The sequence below is a fragment of the Mandrillus leucophaeus genome, unplaced genomic scaffold (genome assembly GCF_000951045.1).
Source record: "Mandrillus leucophaeus isolate KB7577 unplaced genomic scaffold, Mleu.le_1.0 Scaffold24, whole genome shotgun sequence".
In the NCBI taxonomy this organism is placed as follows: Eukaryota; Metazoa; Chordata; class Mammalia; order Primates; family Cercopithecidae; genus Mandrillus; species Mandrillus leucophaeus.
In genome coordinates, this window is record NW_012102476.1 from 2,598,565 (window position 1) to 2,611,670 (window position 13,106).

Consider the following 13,106-nt stretch of genomic DNA (forward strand, 5'->3'; position numbering starts at 1 on the left):
TGGTGCGATTGTGGCTCACTGCAACCTCCAACTCCTGGGTTCAAGTGATTCTCCTGCCTCAGCCTCCTGAGTAGCTGGGATTACAGGTGCATGCCACCATGCTCAGCTAATTTTTGTATTTTTAGTAGAGACAGGGTTTTACCATGTTGGCCAGGCTGGTCTCGAACTCCTGACCTCAGATGATCTGCCCGCCTCGGTCTCCCAAAGTGCTGGGATTACAGGCGTGAGCCGCCGCGCCTGACCTAACTTTTGTATTTTTAGTAGAGACAGGGTTTTACTACGTTGGCCAGGCTGGTCTTGAACTCCTGATCTCATGATCCGCCCGCCTTGGCCTGCCAAAGTGCTGGGATTACAGGCATGAGCCACCACGCCCAGCTCCTCCTCCTATTTCTTTCTTTTTTTACTTTTTTTAAAAATTGCCTTTTTGAGACAGGGTCTTGCACTGTCACCCAGGCTGGAATGCGGTGGCATGATCATGGTTCACTGCAGTATCAACCTGCTAGGCTCAAGTGATCCTCTGGCCTCAGCCTCTTGAGTAGCTGAGACCACAGGTTCGTGCCACCACACCTAGCTAATTTTTTAACTTTTTATAGAGATGGGGTCTCTCTATGTTGCCCAGGCTGTTCTTGAACTCCTGGGCTCAAGCAATCCTCCCACCTCCCAAGTAACTGGGACCACAGGCACATGCCATCATGCCTGGGGTATCACCATGTTGCCCAGGCTGGTCTCAAACTCCTGGATGCAAGCGATCCTCCTGCTTCAGCTTCCCAAAATGCTGGGATTACAGGCATAAGCGACCACACCCAGCCAGGAAAGTGTGTATGGCTCTAAACAAGGCACACAAAGTCTCTTGAGTCCCCTCTTACTTTGCCTGTAGACTCCAGCTGCTAAACTGCTGCTCCCTGCCCTAAGTACACACAGATGCTCACAGTGGCTCTGCGAAGACTGCTCTTTGCCTTTGTTCATGCAACTCCAACTGTTTGAAAGACTCCTACCAATCTCTTTTTTTTTCTTTTTTCCTGGAAAATTCTTTCTTTCTTTTTTTCTTTTTTTTCCTTTTTTTTTTTGAGATGGAGTCTCACCGTCGCCCAGGCTGGAGTGCAGTGGTGCAATCTTGGCTCACTGCAACCTCTGTCACCATGTTGACCAGGTTGGTCTCAAACTCCTGCCCTGAAGTCATCGGCCCATCTCAGCCTCCCAAAATGCTGGGATCACAGGCGTGAGCCACTGCGCCCTGTGGAAAATTATTTCTTTAGGTGCTACCTCCTTCAAGAAGCTCCAAAGTCTGTAATCCCAACACTTTGGGAGGCTGAGGCGGGCAGATCATGAGGTCAGGAGATCAAGACCATTCTGGCTAACACAGTGAAACCTCGTCTCTACTAAAAATACAAAAAAATTAGCCAGGTGTGGTGGCAGGTGCCTGTAGTCCCAGCTACTCCAGAGGCTGAGGCAGGAGAATGGTGTGAACCCAAGAATTGGAGCTTGCAGTAAGCCAAGATTGTGCCACTGCACTCCAGCCTGGGTGACAGAGCAAGACTCTGTCTCAAAAGAAAAAAAAAAAAGCAGCAGCAGCTCCATGGTTCCTTTCCTTCCTGTCCCAATTAAGGTTGGGACGAGAGTAATATCCCACTGTGTCCATTTCTATTATGGAAACTTATCCATACTGTATTATAATTGGCCATTTCCTTGTCTGTCCCCACACTGAACTGAACTCTTCAAGGGCCGAGACTGTATCATTCATTTCTGTGTCCCAAGCTCCTAAGACAGGGACCAGCATATAGTGCAAACTCAAAAGGTTTGGTTAATATCGAATAGCCTTGGCAGCCATGGACCCTGCATGTACCTTTTCACGAGGAGTTGGCAGGGGGTGTGCCTTGCTGCAGGTACGGCTTCTGTCGGAGCGGGAGATGGTGGAAGAGAGGGGAGAGGGCTGAGAACTCAGAATCTGAGGATCAGGGCAGAATAGAATGAAAGTACAGGGTTCAAAAATTCCCCTACCCTGCTGGGATGTTGTGAAACCCTCGCTCTCTCCCGTCCAGGTTCCCCATCTCTCTCCCAGAACAAAGAGCATCTCCCTTGAAGCCTCACTCACCGGGTCTCTGTGCCTCAGGTCTTGGTGAAGAATGCTGGAAGTAGAGGACCTAGTCAGAGAAAGGACTATCCCCATGGCCAGGAAGAGGTGTGGCCAGGGCAGACGGGGTAAAGGGATTCTCAGCCAGCAGTGAGGAGTGGGTACTGGGTTAGCGGGTAAGAGGGGCACTTCACAGGTCCTAGGGCTGGCTGTGAGATGGTCGAGATGGGCACAGACTCCTGGAGAGTTCAGCTAGGGGTGGGCAGGGTCAGGGACTGAAACCAGGCATGATGGGGGCTGCGGTTCTCTAGACACCATAGTCCTGAGGCAGGGGGTTACCACGTTTGGATATCTGAGTCGCTTGGTCTTGTGTCTGTTTTTTTTTGATGGGCACAGGGTTCAAGTGGCAACAAGCAGTGCACAAAGCCTCCTCCGTCAGTTCTGCACTGATCCGGGACAGGTATTCCTCAGAGAGAGACAACGAAGCCTGGGAAAGGAAAAGTCGGAGAGGTTCAGCCTGGGAGCTCCCACATGGAAGTGCTGGGTGTAGGAGTTCCCAGGCTGGGGCCTGTGGGTCCAAGGAGCTTGCTCTTGAAGGACTGGGCCTTGAGATTTAGCTAGAAGGCTCTGAATCTGGAGGAGTGGGGTTTGGTGGAGGTTTACAGTCAGGGCCTAGTGTTGAGAGCTATGGGTCTGGGCTTCAGGACTCAGGGTTGAAGCTAGAGTCTCAGGGCTTGTGGCTCAGACCTGGGACGGGGTGCCTCTGCCTGGGAGGCCTTCACTTCATTACACTCCCACCTCTAGGGCCCCCTGCAGTGCTCACCGGACCTCCTCTCAAGGAGGGTGCAGCTTGAGACGGCCAGCTGCTCTTCTTCTCCCCCTCATTCCCCATCGGAGTGGACGCCATCCCCCTGGGAACAGTCGAGGCCTGTGTTGACCTGAGAAACCGGCCCGCTGTACCCCAGAACTCAGCTCACCACCATTCCCCGGGCCCAGGTTTAAACAAGGCCTTTAGAGGAAACATCCCGCTGCCTCATTCTCTCTCTCAAGAAAATAATAATAATAATAATAAACATTGCTTTATATCTTCAGGAGTGAGAGGGAACTCCCGCAACCCCCCAACCCTCACCCCTTCGCCTGGTGGGCCTCTCGTTTCTTCCCTTTCAAGCCCCTTCCCAAGCTAAGGCAGCCAACTTGACGCCCCAGACCTGGCAGATGGGTGGAAACCTTGGGCTACTAGGCAGAAGGGGAGACGTGGAGGCCTAAGGACCTCTGGTATAGGTCGTGGGGGACGGGGAATGGGAGATGGGGAGGAAGGCTGGAAAAGGGGGAGCCGGCTCCGTGTTGCTACCGGCCGCTAAAAAACCCTTGGAGTCTGCGGAGGTTCCGCAGCCTCGTTGCTAGGAGATCAGGGGTTCTAGAACTAAAGACAGAGGAATTTCCCAGCTCGCCCCGTTTGCTCCTCCAGCCTCCCCTCAGTACCCCTCCAGGTGCCTCCTTGGGGGCAGTGACCCCAGCGCCAGACGCTTGAGAAGTTTGGGAGGATGACGCAGGGTGGAGCCTGCGACCTAATCCTCCTATCACAAGGGGCACGCGAGAAGCAAGCCGGCTTCAGGGCGCTCTGGAGCCTCTCTAGCCGCCTGGAGCCTGCGAGAGCAAAGGCGGCTGCAGACTTAGGGGGCGGGGAGAAAAGTGAGGACTGCACCAAATATCCTGACCTCTCGGGGATGCAAAGACTCAGAAGGAGGAATTTTATCGCCTTATTTTTGTCTCCAGGAAGTCAAACCCTCCAGAAAAGGAAAGCAGATATTTTTATTCGGCCTCTTTCTCTTTTGCTCTTTCCTTTTCCGTTTCTGCCTTTGCTCGACGTCAATGGTTCTTTCCTCCCTCTCCCCCTCTGCGCCTTGGTACGAGCCAAGGGAGAGGGGCGGAGGGAGGAAAAGGGAAAGGAAGCGAACAGGCCTTAAAGGGGCTGCAACTATTTTTTAAGCCACTTTTTCCTCTCTCCAATTTTGCGAAGACGAGCGCGGAGGAGGAGGTTCCCGAAAGCCACGCGCAGCTGGAGCAGCGGCGACCGCAGCTGGAGGCCCGGAGCGCCTGCGGGGCGGGCAGAGGCGAGGGGGGTTGCGGGTAGGAAGGGCGGGCTGCGCGCGCCCCCTGCGCCCTGCGCGTCTCGGGGCCGGCCCATGCTCCCGACGGCTGCGGGATTCAGCATCTGGGGCCGGGTTGGGGCGGCGGGGTCCAGGGCGCAGGTGGTGCGGCCGATGAACCGGGCCGGAGGCTGAGGCCGCGCGACGGGGCTGGGACAGCGCTGGCATCTTCAGAGCAGGCCCGGGGCAGCAAGGGAGGCGCTGCGATGCCAGACGAAAATATCTTCCTGTTCGTGCCCAACCTCATCGGTGAGTGCTGCCCGCGGCCCCGGGGCGGACTAGAGGGCGAGGGGCCTTGGCGGGCTCCCTAATCCTGCCCTGTTTCCCCGCGTCCCGTTCCAAGGTTATGCCCGGATTGTCTTCGCCATCATTTCTTTCTACTTCATGCCCTGCTGCCCCCTCACGGCCTCCTCCTTCTACCTGCTCAGCGGCCTGCTGGACGCTTTCGATGGACATGCTGCTCGCGCTCTTAATCAAGGTGACAGACACCCCTCTCAGCCAGCCTTGGGGCCCAACAACCCCCTGCTCCCTTCCCTGCCTCCTCAGGACCTCAGAGTCAGAGGGCTGTCATTCCCATCTCTGAAAAAAGCAGAACAGGATGGCCTGGGGTTTTTGTTTTGTTTTGTGTTTTGTTTTTGAGACAGCGTCTCGCTCTGTCACAGGCTGGAGTGCAGTGGTGCGATCATGGCTCACTGCAGCCCCCATCTCCTGGGCTCAAGTAATCCTTCCACCTCAGCCTCCTGATTAACTGGGACTACAGGCGCGTGCCACCACACCTGGCTAATTTTTAAATTTTTGTAGAGACTGAGTCTTGCAGTGTCACCCAGACTGGTCCCCAGCTCCTAGCCTCAAGCGATCCTCCTGCCTTCCTCCCAAAGTGCTGCACCCAGCAAGAATGGCCTGATTTTGTAGCAGAAGGGATTTAAGCTAGCTCTTGAGAACTCACTGCTTGTGAGAGGTGTGGATTAGCAAGACATGACGTGGCCGTGGCGCTGCTGGAGGTCTCTCTGAACACAAGTCCATTCAGGCCAGGGGCGGTGGCTCACGCCTGTAATCCCAGCACTTGGGAGGCCGAGGCAGGCGGATCACGAGGTCAGAAGTTCGAGACCAGAGTGACCAACATAGTGAAACCCTGTCTCTGCAAAAAATACAAAAATTAGCTGGCTTGGTGACGTGTGCCTGTAATCTCAGCTACTCAAGAGGCTAAGGCAGGAGAATTGCTTGAACCTGGGAGGCGGAGGTTGCAGTGAGCCGAGATTGTGCCGTCACACTCCAGCCTGGGCGACAGAGCAAGAGTCTGTCTCGGGGAAAAAAAAAAAGTCCTATCAACAGGTGTTTCCTGGAGGCCTACTGTGTGCCCTGCATAAGTAGTTGGGGTTCCAGAAGGCATGCTTAGAGGGAGGATGGAGAGGGACGGATGATGGCTCTTGGAGGGTTGACTAATTTTTTTTTTTTTTTTTTTTTTTTTTGAGACGGAGTGTTGCTCTGTGCCCCAGGCTGGGCTGCAGTGGTGCGATCTCGGCTCACTGCAAGCTCCGCCCGCCCGGGTTCACGCCATTCTCCTGCCTCAGCCTCCCGAGTAGCTGGGACTACAGGCGCCCGCCACCACGCCCAGCTAATTTTTGTATTTTTAGTAGAGACGGGGTTTCACCATGTTGGCCAGGCTGGTCTCGAACTCCTGACCTCAGGTGATCCACCCGCCTCAGCCTCCCAAAGTGCTGGGATTACAGGCTTGAGCCACCGCGCCCGGCCGGGTTGACTAATTTTTTAATCTGTTCTCCAGACCCAACTCTAAGGCTTCCCCTGAGGCATCAAGTCTCTTTTTCTAGCCCTGGAGCCTTGGTTCTGGGGTTGATGAGCTGCAGACATAGCTTTCCTCTCCTCCTACCCTGTTCCCTTCACTCTCATGCCTTTCTCAGTTCATGCCATGGTGACCTTTGCCCACTAACCTCACACACAGCCTGTTTTCCAACCTGCGTTCCTCCCCAGGCAGGTGGACACTCCCAGTCTTCGTTTACACCCTGCATGAGAGTGATAAACCAAATATGGGCACCTGTCCTGCAGTCTCTGTGCCATAATAGCCCCTGCCCACCTGATCTTCCAGGAACCCGGTTTGGGGCCATGCTGGACATGCTGACGGACCGCTGCTCCACCATGTGCCTGTTGGTCAACCTGGCCCTGCTGTACCCTCGAGCCACGCTGTTCTTCCAACTCAGCATGAGTTTGGATGTGGCCAGTCACTGGCTGCACCTCCACAGGTCTGCCGCGATGCTGGGGGCCTTGGCCAGTTAGAGACACTACAGTGGGGTGGGCTGAGCTTAGATGGAAGGGTGTCTGGGATGGCACTAGGCGTCCTGGAAGGGCTCCATTTTAGCTCTGCTTTGTAGAAGGACCCCAGGCAAACACGCCTCTCTTTAAAGCTTCGGTCATGTTTACAGTTGCATTAAGCAATTCTTAGGACTCTTCTGGCTGGATATTCTAGGATTCCAAATAGGTGACAGCTCATAGGAAGGGGCATAGGAGCTTTCAAATGTAGTATTTGAATCCTGACTCTGCCCCGAAATAGGTAACTGGCTTTGGGCAGGATATTGGTCCTTAGCCGTGCCCAGTTTTCCATCTGTACAATAGGTGTTAACATGAGGATCGGATGCACGGTAGTGGTCATGAAACCTCATGGGTTCCCCTGTTTTCTCCCTAAGTTCTGTGGTCCGAGGCAGCGAGAGTCACAAGATGATCGACTTGTCCGGGAATCCAGTGCTTCGGATCTATTACACCTCGAGGGTAGGCATTTCCTGCACACCCCGCCCCTCAGGCTCTTGGCTGTGGGAAGCCCTGGGCTGAACCCTGGTCCTAGACTAGGAGAAGGCAAGGGCACAGAGCAGGGCCTGCCCAGTCACTCCAGGAGGAGGGGCCTGTAAGCTGAGGTGTGGAGGAGGAGGATTGGTGGGGAAGGCCTGTGTGAATTACTCCAGGGAACAAGTGGGAATGAGGCCTGCAAAGAGGAGGGACTGAAAGAGGAGAGGGAGATAAGCCAGAGAGGTTTGCAGGGCTGGAGTGTGGACTTGATTTCAGGAACACAGGCAGCCTCTGGAAGGATTTTTAAAAAGATAATGGCTGGGCATGGTGGCTCATGCCTGTAATCTCAGCGCTTTGGGAGGCTGAGGTGGGGGGATTGCTTGAGATCAGGAGTTTGAGACCAGCCTGGGCAACAAAGTGAGACTCTGTTTCCACACACACACACACACACACACACACACACACACACAAACCCTTGAATTAGCTTAGCCAGGCACAGTGGTGCACGCCTGTAGTCTCTACTTAGGAGGCTAAGGTGGAAGGATTGCATGAGACCAAGGTTTTTTTTTTTTTTTGAGACAGAGTCTCACTCTGTCACCCAGGCTGGAGTTCGTTGGCGCGTTACCGGCTCAATGCAACCTCTGCCTGCTGGGTTCCAGCGATTCTTGTGCCTCAGCCTCCTGAGGACTACTAGGAGTCTAGGACTACTAGGACTACGGGCATGCGCCACCACGTTCGGCTAATTTTTGTATTTTTAGTAGAGAGGGATTTCGCCATGTTGGCCAGGCTGGTCTCAATCTCCTGACCTCAGGTGATCTGCCTGACTCAGCCACCCAAAGTGCTGGGACCACAGGCATGAGCCACCACGCCTGGCTGAGACCAGGAGTTTTGAGGCTGCAGTGCTATGATCATACCACTGCATTCCAGCCTGGATGACAGAGCGAGACCCTGTCTCTAAAAAAGAAAAAAAATAATAATCTGCTGAGATTGCACCCTCATTAGTGCTGGGGGGGCAGGGGGTGGCACACGCCTACCTCTTGCTAATGTGGCCTGTTTGCTGTATGTGCAGCCTGCTCTGTTCACCTTGTGTGCTGGGAATGAGCTCTTCTACTGCCTCCTCTACCTGTTCCATTTCTCTGAGGGACCTTTAGGTATGAGATGAGGGGCGGGGCAGGAGGATGGGAGGGGGATCTGGCCTGCCCAGGGAGATGGAGGCCCCCTCCTTCGGGCCCCGAACTTCCCTGCTGCCTTCCTGCAGTTGGCTCCGTGGGACTGTTCCGGATGGGCCTCTGGGTCACTGCCCCCATCGCTTTGCTGAAGTCGCTCATCAGTGTCATCCACCTGATCACGGCTGCCCGCAACATGGCTGCCCTAGACGCAGCAGACCGCGCCAAGAAGAAGTGACACAGGAGCCCCGGGTCCTGGCTGCCCACCTGCCCTGGGAGTCCTGCTGTGCCACACAGCTCCCCACCCGCTGCTAGGAGGTCCCAGTCTCACGCCTTCCTCATGTGTTGTTCTACCTGCTGGGATGGGGGTCAGCCTCTCTTTGGTGACGTCACGTTCTCTGGGATCCCAAGAACCCAGGCCTCAAATCAGGGAGGTTACGCGGGAGGCCCCATGCATACAGGCGGTGCTCCTGGGGTGCCAGGACCGGGCAGTGTCACGCCCTGCTGGCTCAGCCCTAGGGTCCGAGATGCTAGGGACAGTTGAGTGAGGGAGATGGTGTGAGGGCCGCGTTTCCCGAAAGGCAGAGGAGTCAGACCTCCGCCCCCAGCTAGAGCAAGTCTGGGGCACCGTGCCTGGAGGGAAGAAGCCGTCCACAGCCTTCCCTGTCGCCGGCTTCTCTGTCCTGCCTACCCTGGTCCTGGCGGGACTTCACTATTTGACTTGCTTTCCTTTCAGATATTCTTGGCTCAGGGCCTGGGTTGAGGGAGCTTAGGGAAGGACGTCCGTCTGGGTGCTTTTCCTCCAGTTTGCTGGCTGGCTTCTCCGTCTATCCACAGTGACCTCACAGAGAGGCCCTCCTGCCTCCCACGATCATGCAGTGTCCCCCACTTGTTTGATCTCACTGACCGTCTACATGTATTTATATTCTTGGTATTTTCTACCCTCACTGGAATGTAAACTCCATGAAGGCACAGACTTTTCTTGTTCCCTTCTGTATCCCTAGAATAAGACCAACCTGAACCTGGCATATAGTAGCTGCTTAATAAATATTCATCTGTCAATGAGTTGGTTTCTCAGAGTGTGGTCCTTAGACTGCCTGTGGAATATTTCTATTTCTCTTTTTTTCTTTCCTTTCCTTTCCTTTTCTTTCTTTCTTTCTTTTTTTTTTTTTTAAGAGACAGAGTCCTACTCTGTTGTCCAAGCTGGAGTGCTCACTGTAGCCCCAAACTCCTGACCTCAAGTGATCCTCCCACCTTAGCCTCCCAAAGTGCTGGGATTACAGGCGTGAGCCACCAAGCCTGGCTGGATATTTCTTTAAAATGCAAATTCAAGCCAGGTGTGGTGGCTCACGCCTGTTATCCCAGCATTTTGGAAGGCCGAGGTTGGGTGGATTGCTTGAGTGCAGGAGTTCGAGGCCAGCCTGACCAACATGGTGAAACCCCATCTCTACAAAAAATACAAAAATTAGTCGGGTGTGGTGACATGTGCCTGTGGTCCCAGCTACTCAGGAGGCTGAGGTGGGAGGATGGCTTGAGCCTGGGAGGCAGGAGGGAGAGGTTGCAGTGATCTATAATGGTGCCATTCCAGCCTGGGAGGCAGAGCCAGGCAGTCTCAAAAAAACAATACAAAAAAACAACTTTGGCCCGTCTTGGAGGCTCACACCTGGCCTGTAATCCTAGCACTTTGGGAGGCTGAGGTGGGAGGATCACTTGAGCCCAGGAGTTCAAGACCAGCCTGGGTCACATGGCAGGACCGTGTCTCTAAAAAAAAAAAAAAAAAAAAAAATTAGCCAAGTGTGGTGGTGTATGCCTTAGTCCCAGCTACTGGGGAGGCTGCAGTGAGAGGATTGAATGAGCCTGGGAGGTCAAGGCTGTAGTAAGCCATGATCATGCTACTGTACTCCAGCCTGGATGACAGAACAAGATGTCTCAAAAAATAAAATAGGTGCAACTTCTTGGACCCTGCAGCCAACCTTCAGAGTTAGAGGCTCTAGGGATGGGCCCAGAAGCCTGCAATTTGAATGCCGGGGAATTCTTCCAGTAATGTTGAGAAACACTGTTCCCTCTTTTTGTGGGCTCTTATACTAGGCATTGTTCTGGGCATCTATCCCCTGCCATCTGTGGTTTTTAAACTAGTATACCATATGCCAGACTCTGTGCTGGGGGTTCTTTGCAGATGTTACTCATTTTATCTGCATAATAGCTTAGCCAAGTGGCCCAAGAGGCCCCCGTGTCCAAGAGAGCGGAAATTTACCAGACATGTACTGAGCCTCAATTCCTGTGCTAGGTCCAGGGGATTCACTGGGTACTGGGCAGCTGGCTTCCCCTACAACAACACATGAAAGTGCTCGCTGGGGATAGGAGTAGAAGACACCTAGGACCTGATCTAGGGTTTGGTGAAGGGGCTGGGTATCCCATGTAGAAGGCTGGTAGGGATTGGAGAGGGTTAGTGCAGAGGAGATTGGTTCTTAGCTGAAGGAATGGCATGGGAAGGCAGGGAGACCAAAGAGGCCCCTGGACTCTGCACCTCTTTCTCCTTCCTGTCAGCTCTTCTTCCAACATGGTGGGTCCTCTGAGCACTCTCCAGCCCCAGAGCACAGAGCCCTCGGTCCGCCTGGGTCCCACATCCCTGACTGGCTCCTGGGCTCCTTGATTCTAACCATTTACAGTGACATCAGAAATTGGAACAGATCTAGGCCGGGCACAGTGGCTCACACCTGTAATCCCAGAACTTTGGAAGCCCGAGGGGTGGATCATTTGAGGTCAGGAGTTAAAGACCAGTCCGGCCAACATGGTGAAACCCCATCTCTACAAAAAGTACAAAAATTAACCAGGTATGGTGGTACACGCCTGTAGTCCCAGCTACTCAGGAAGCTGAGGTGGGAGGATTGCTTGAACCCAGGAGGTGGAGGTTGCAGTGAGCCGAGATCATGCCACTGTACTCCAGCCCAACCAAAGAGCAAGGCTTCGTCTCAAAAAAATAAAAATAAAAAAAATAATAATAATATTGGTGCACAAAGCAGGTGTGTTTCCAGTGCATCAGGCATCCCCTCATCCCCGCCAACCTGGTCTGCTCCAGTCAAGGTGGGTAAAAAAAAAAAAGAAACAGATCTGGATCACAGGGCCTGGAGCACTAAGTGCTGGGGGTTGGGAGCTGGGAGAGCTGGTGAGAGGCGACGCAGAAGCCAGCTGGGGCAGCCTAGGAGCCCAGAGGACTTTTTAAAATTTTATTGTGGAGACAGGGTCTCTCTATGTCACCTGGGCTGGAGTGCAGTGGCATGATCATAGCTCACTGCAGCCTCGACCTCTCAGGCTCAAGCAGTCCTGCCTCAGCCTACTGAATAACTGGGACTACAGACATGCACCACCATGTCAGGCTAATTTTTATTTTTTTCTGTAGAGATGGGGGTGTCACTGTGTTGCACAGGCTGGTCTCAAACTCCTGACCTCAAATGATCCTCCTGCCTTGGCTTCTCAAAGCACTAGAATTACAGGTGTGAGCCACTGTGTCCAGCCCCTTTCCATAGCTTAACACTCACTTTATGTATGTCCTGTTCTGCTAACACAAGCTACCCTGCTCTAAGTGCTATTTGCATGCATTATCTTATCTCACAATCATACAGTTGTACACAATACGACAGCCCTGTTACTGTCCTCATTCCCTAGAGAGGAAACAGGCCCAGAGAGGTGGCAGCCTGGCCAGTCTGGTTCCAGAGCCTGTACCTGAACACGTAACTGTACGCAGCACTTTCACACCAGCGGGCTTCTGAACGGTTGCATAGAAGGCCGGGCGTGGTGGCAGGCACCTGTAATCCCAGCTACTTGGGAGGCTGAGGCAGGAGGATCGTTTGAACCCGGGAGGCAGAGGTCATAGTGAGCTGAGATCACACCATTGCACTCCAGACTAGGTGACAGAGTGAGACTCTGTCTCAAAAAAAAAAAAAAAAATCAGTTTAACCTGGTCCTGCCACTGTGAATGGTGCTGTGGTAAATCATCTCGCACTTTTTGGGGGACACGTATAGGATGAACGTTGAGGGGCTTAAAGCAGAACAGTGACAGGGACAGACCTGTGCTTGAACAAGCTATTGCTACACAAAACTGAGGTGCGTGCTGGGCGCAGTGGCTCACGCTTGTAATCCCAGCACTTTGGGAGGCCGAGGCAGGTGGATCACGAGGTCAGGAGATCGAGACCATCCTGGCTAGCATGGTGAAACCCTGTCTCTATAAAAATACAAAAAACTAGCCGGGTGTGGTGGCGGGTGCCTGTAGTCCCAGCTACTTGGGAGGCTGAGGCAGGAGAATGGCATGAACCCATGAGGCGGAGCTTGCAGTGAGCTGAGATCACGCCACTGCACTCCAGCCTGGGCGACAGAGTGAGACTCCGTCTCAAAAAAACAAAAACAAAAACAAAAACAACTGAGGTGCGGCAGGTGCAGTGGCTCACGCCTGTAATCCCAGCACTTTGGGAGGCCAAGGCGGGCGGATTACAAGTTCAGGAGATAGAGACCATCCTGGGTAACATGGTGAAACGCCGTCTCTACTAAAAATTACCTGGGCGTGGTGGCACGTGCCTGTAGTTCCAGCTACTCTGGAGGCTGAGACAGGAGAATCGCCTGAACCCGGGAGGCGGAGGTTGCAGTGAACCAAGATTGCCCTACTGCACTCCAGCCTGGCGACAGATGAGTCTCCGTCTCAAATAAACAAAAAACAAACAAAAGAAAAAACTGAGGTGCGTTTCCAGCTCATGAGGTACCTCCTACCTGGCCTGGTGCAGTCCAGGTAGGAGACTGGATCAGGGGCTGTCCCCGCGCCTGCCCTGCAGCCCTTTCTCCTTCCTGTCGGCTCTTCCTCCAGCACAGTGAGTCCGCTGAGCACTCTCCAGCCCCACAGCACAGAGCCCTTGGCCTGCCTGACTCCCATGT

The 13,106-nt window shown here is 53.7% G+C and overlaps 1 protein-coding gene and 1 long non-coding RNA gene across 6 annotated transcripts; one reads left to right on the forward strand and one right to left on the reverse strand.

Annotated features, from left to right (window-relative positions):
• Positions 1–2,047: 2,047 nt before the first annotated feature.
• On the reverse strand, positions 2,048–3,448 carry LOC105541421. Its single transcript, XR_001006341.1, has 4 exons — positions 3,280–3,448; positions 2,895–2,982; positions 2,411–2,558; positions 2,048–2,126 (listed from the first exon to the last, which is right to left on the reverse strand). It is a non-coding gene; the product is annotated as an uncharacterized LOC105541421 (long non-coding RNA).
• A 95-nt stretch (positions 3,449–3,543) lies between these two features.
• Positions 3,544–9,248, forward strand: CDIPT (CDP-diacylglycerol--inositol 3-phosphatidyltransferase). Of its 5 annotated transcripts, XM_011982433.1 has the most exons (7): positions 3,544–4,214; positions 4,324–4,470; positions 4,565–4,699; positions 6,326–6,479; positions 6,921–7,002; positions 8,087–8,168; positions 8,276–9,248. In XM_011982433.1, exons 2-7 carry the CDS (start codon positions 4,428–4,430, stop codon positions 8,419–8,421), a joined length of 642 nt encoding a protein of 213 aa, XP_011837823.1. In that variant the 5' UTR covers positions 3,544–4,214; positions 4,324–4,427; the 3' UTR covers positions 8,422–9,248. The 5 variants fall into 5 exon arrangements, with proteins under 5 accessions (XP_011837823.1, XP_011837822.1, XP_011837825.1 ...); XM_011982432.1 differs by having other exon boundaries at positions 3,544–4,470; XM_011982435.1 differs by having other exon boundaries at positions 3,544–4,470; positions 4,650–4,699.
• The last annotated feature ends 3,858 nt before the right edge of the window (positions 9,249–13,106 follow it).

Excerpts from the sequence above, each read along its gene's own strand:
- CDIPT (XM_011982431.1), top strand. The coding sequence starts at position 6,076 with ATGAGCTGCAGACATAGCTTTCCTCTCCTCCTACCCTGTTCCCTTCAC. Across the intron at positions 7,003-8,086 it reads GGATCTATTACACCTCGAGG|CCTGCTCTGTTCACCTTGTG; the intron begins GTAGGCATTTCC and ends CTGTATGTGCAG. Across the intron at positions 8,169-8,275 it reads TTTCTCTGAGGGACCTTTAG|TTGGCTCCGTGGGACTGTTC; the intron begins GTATGAGATGAG and ends GCCTTCCTGCAG.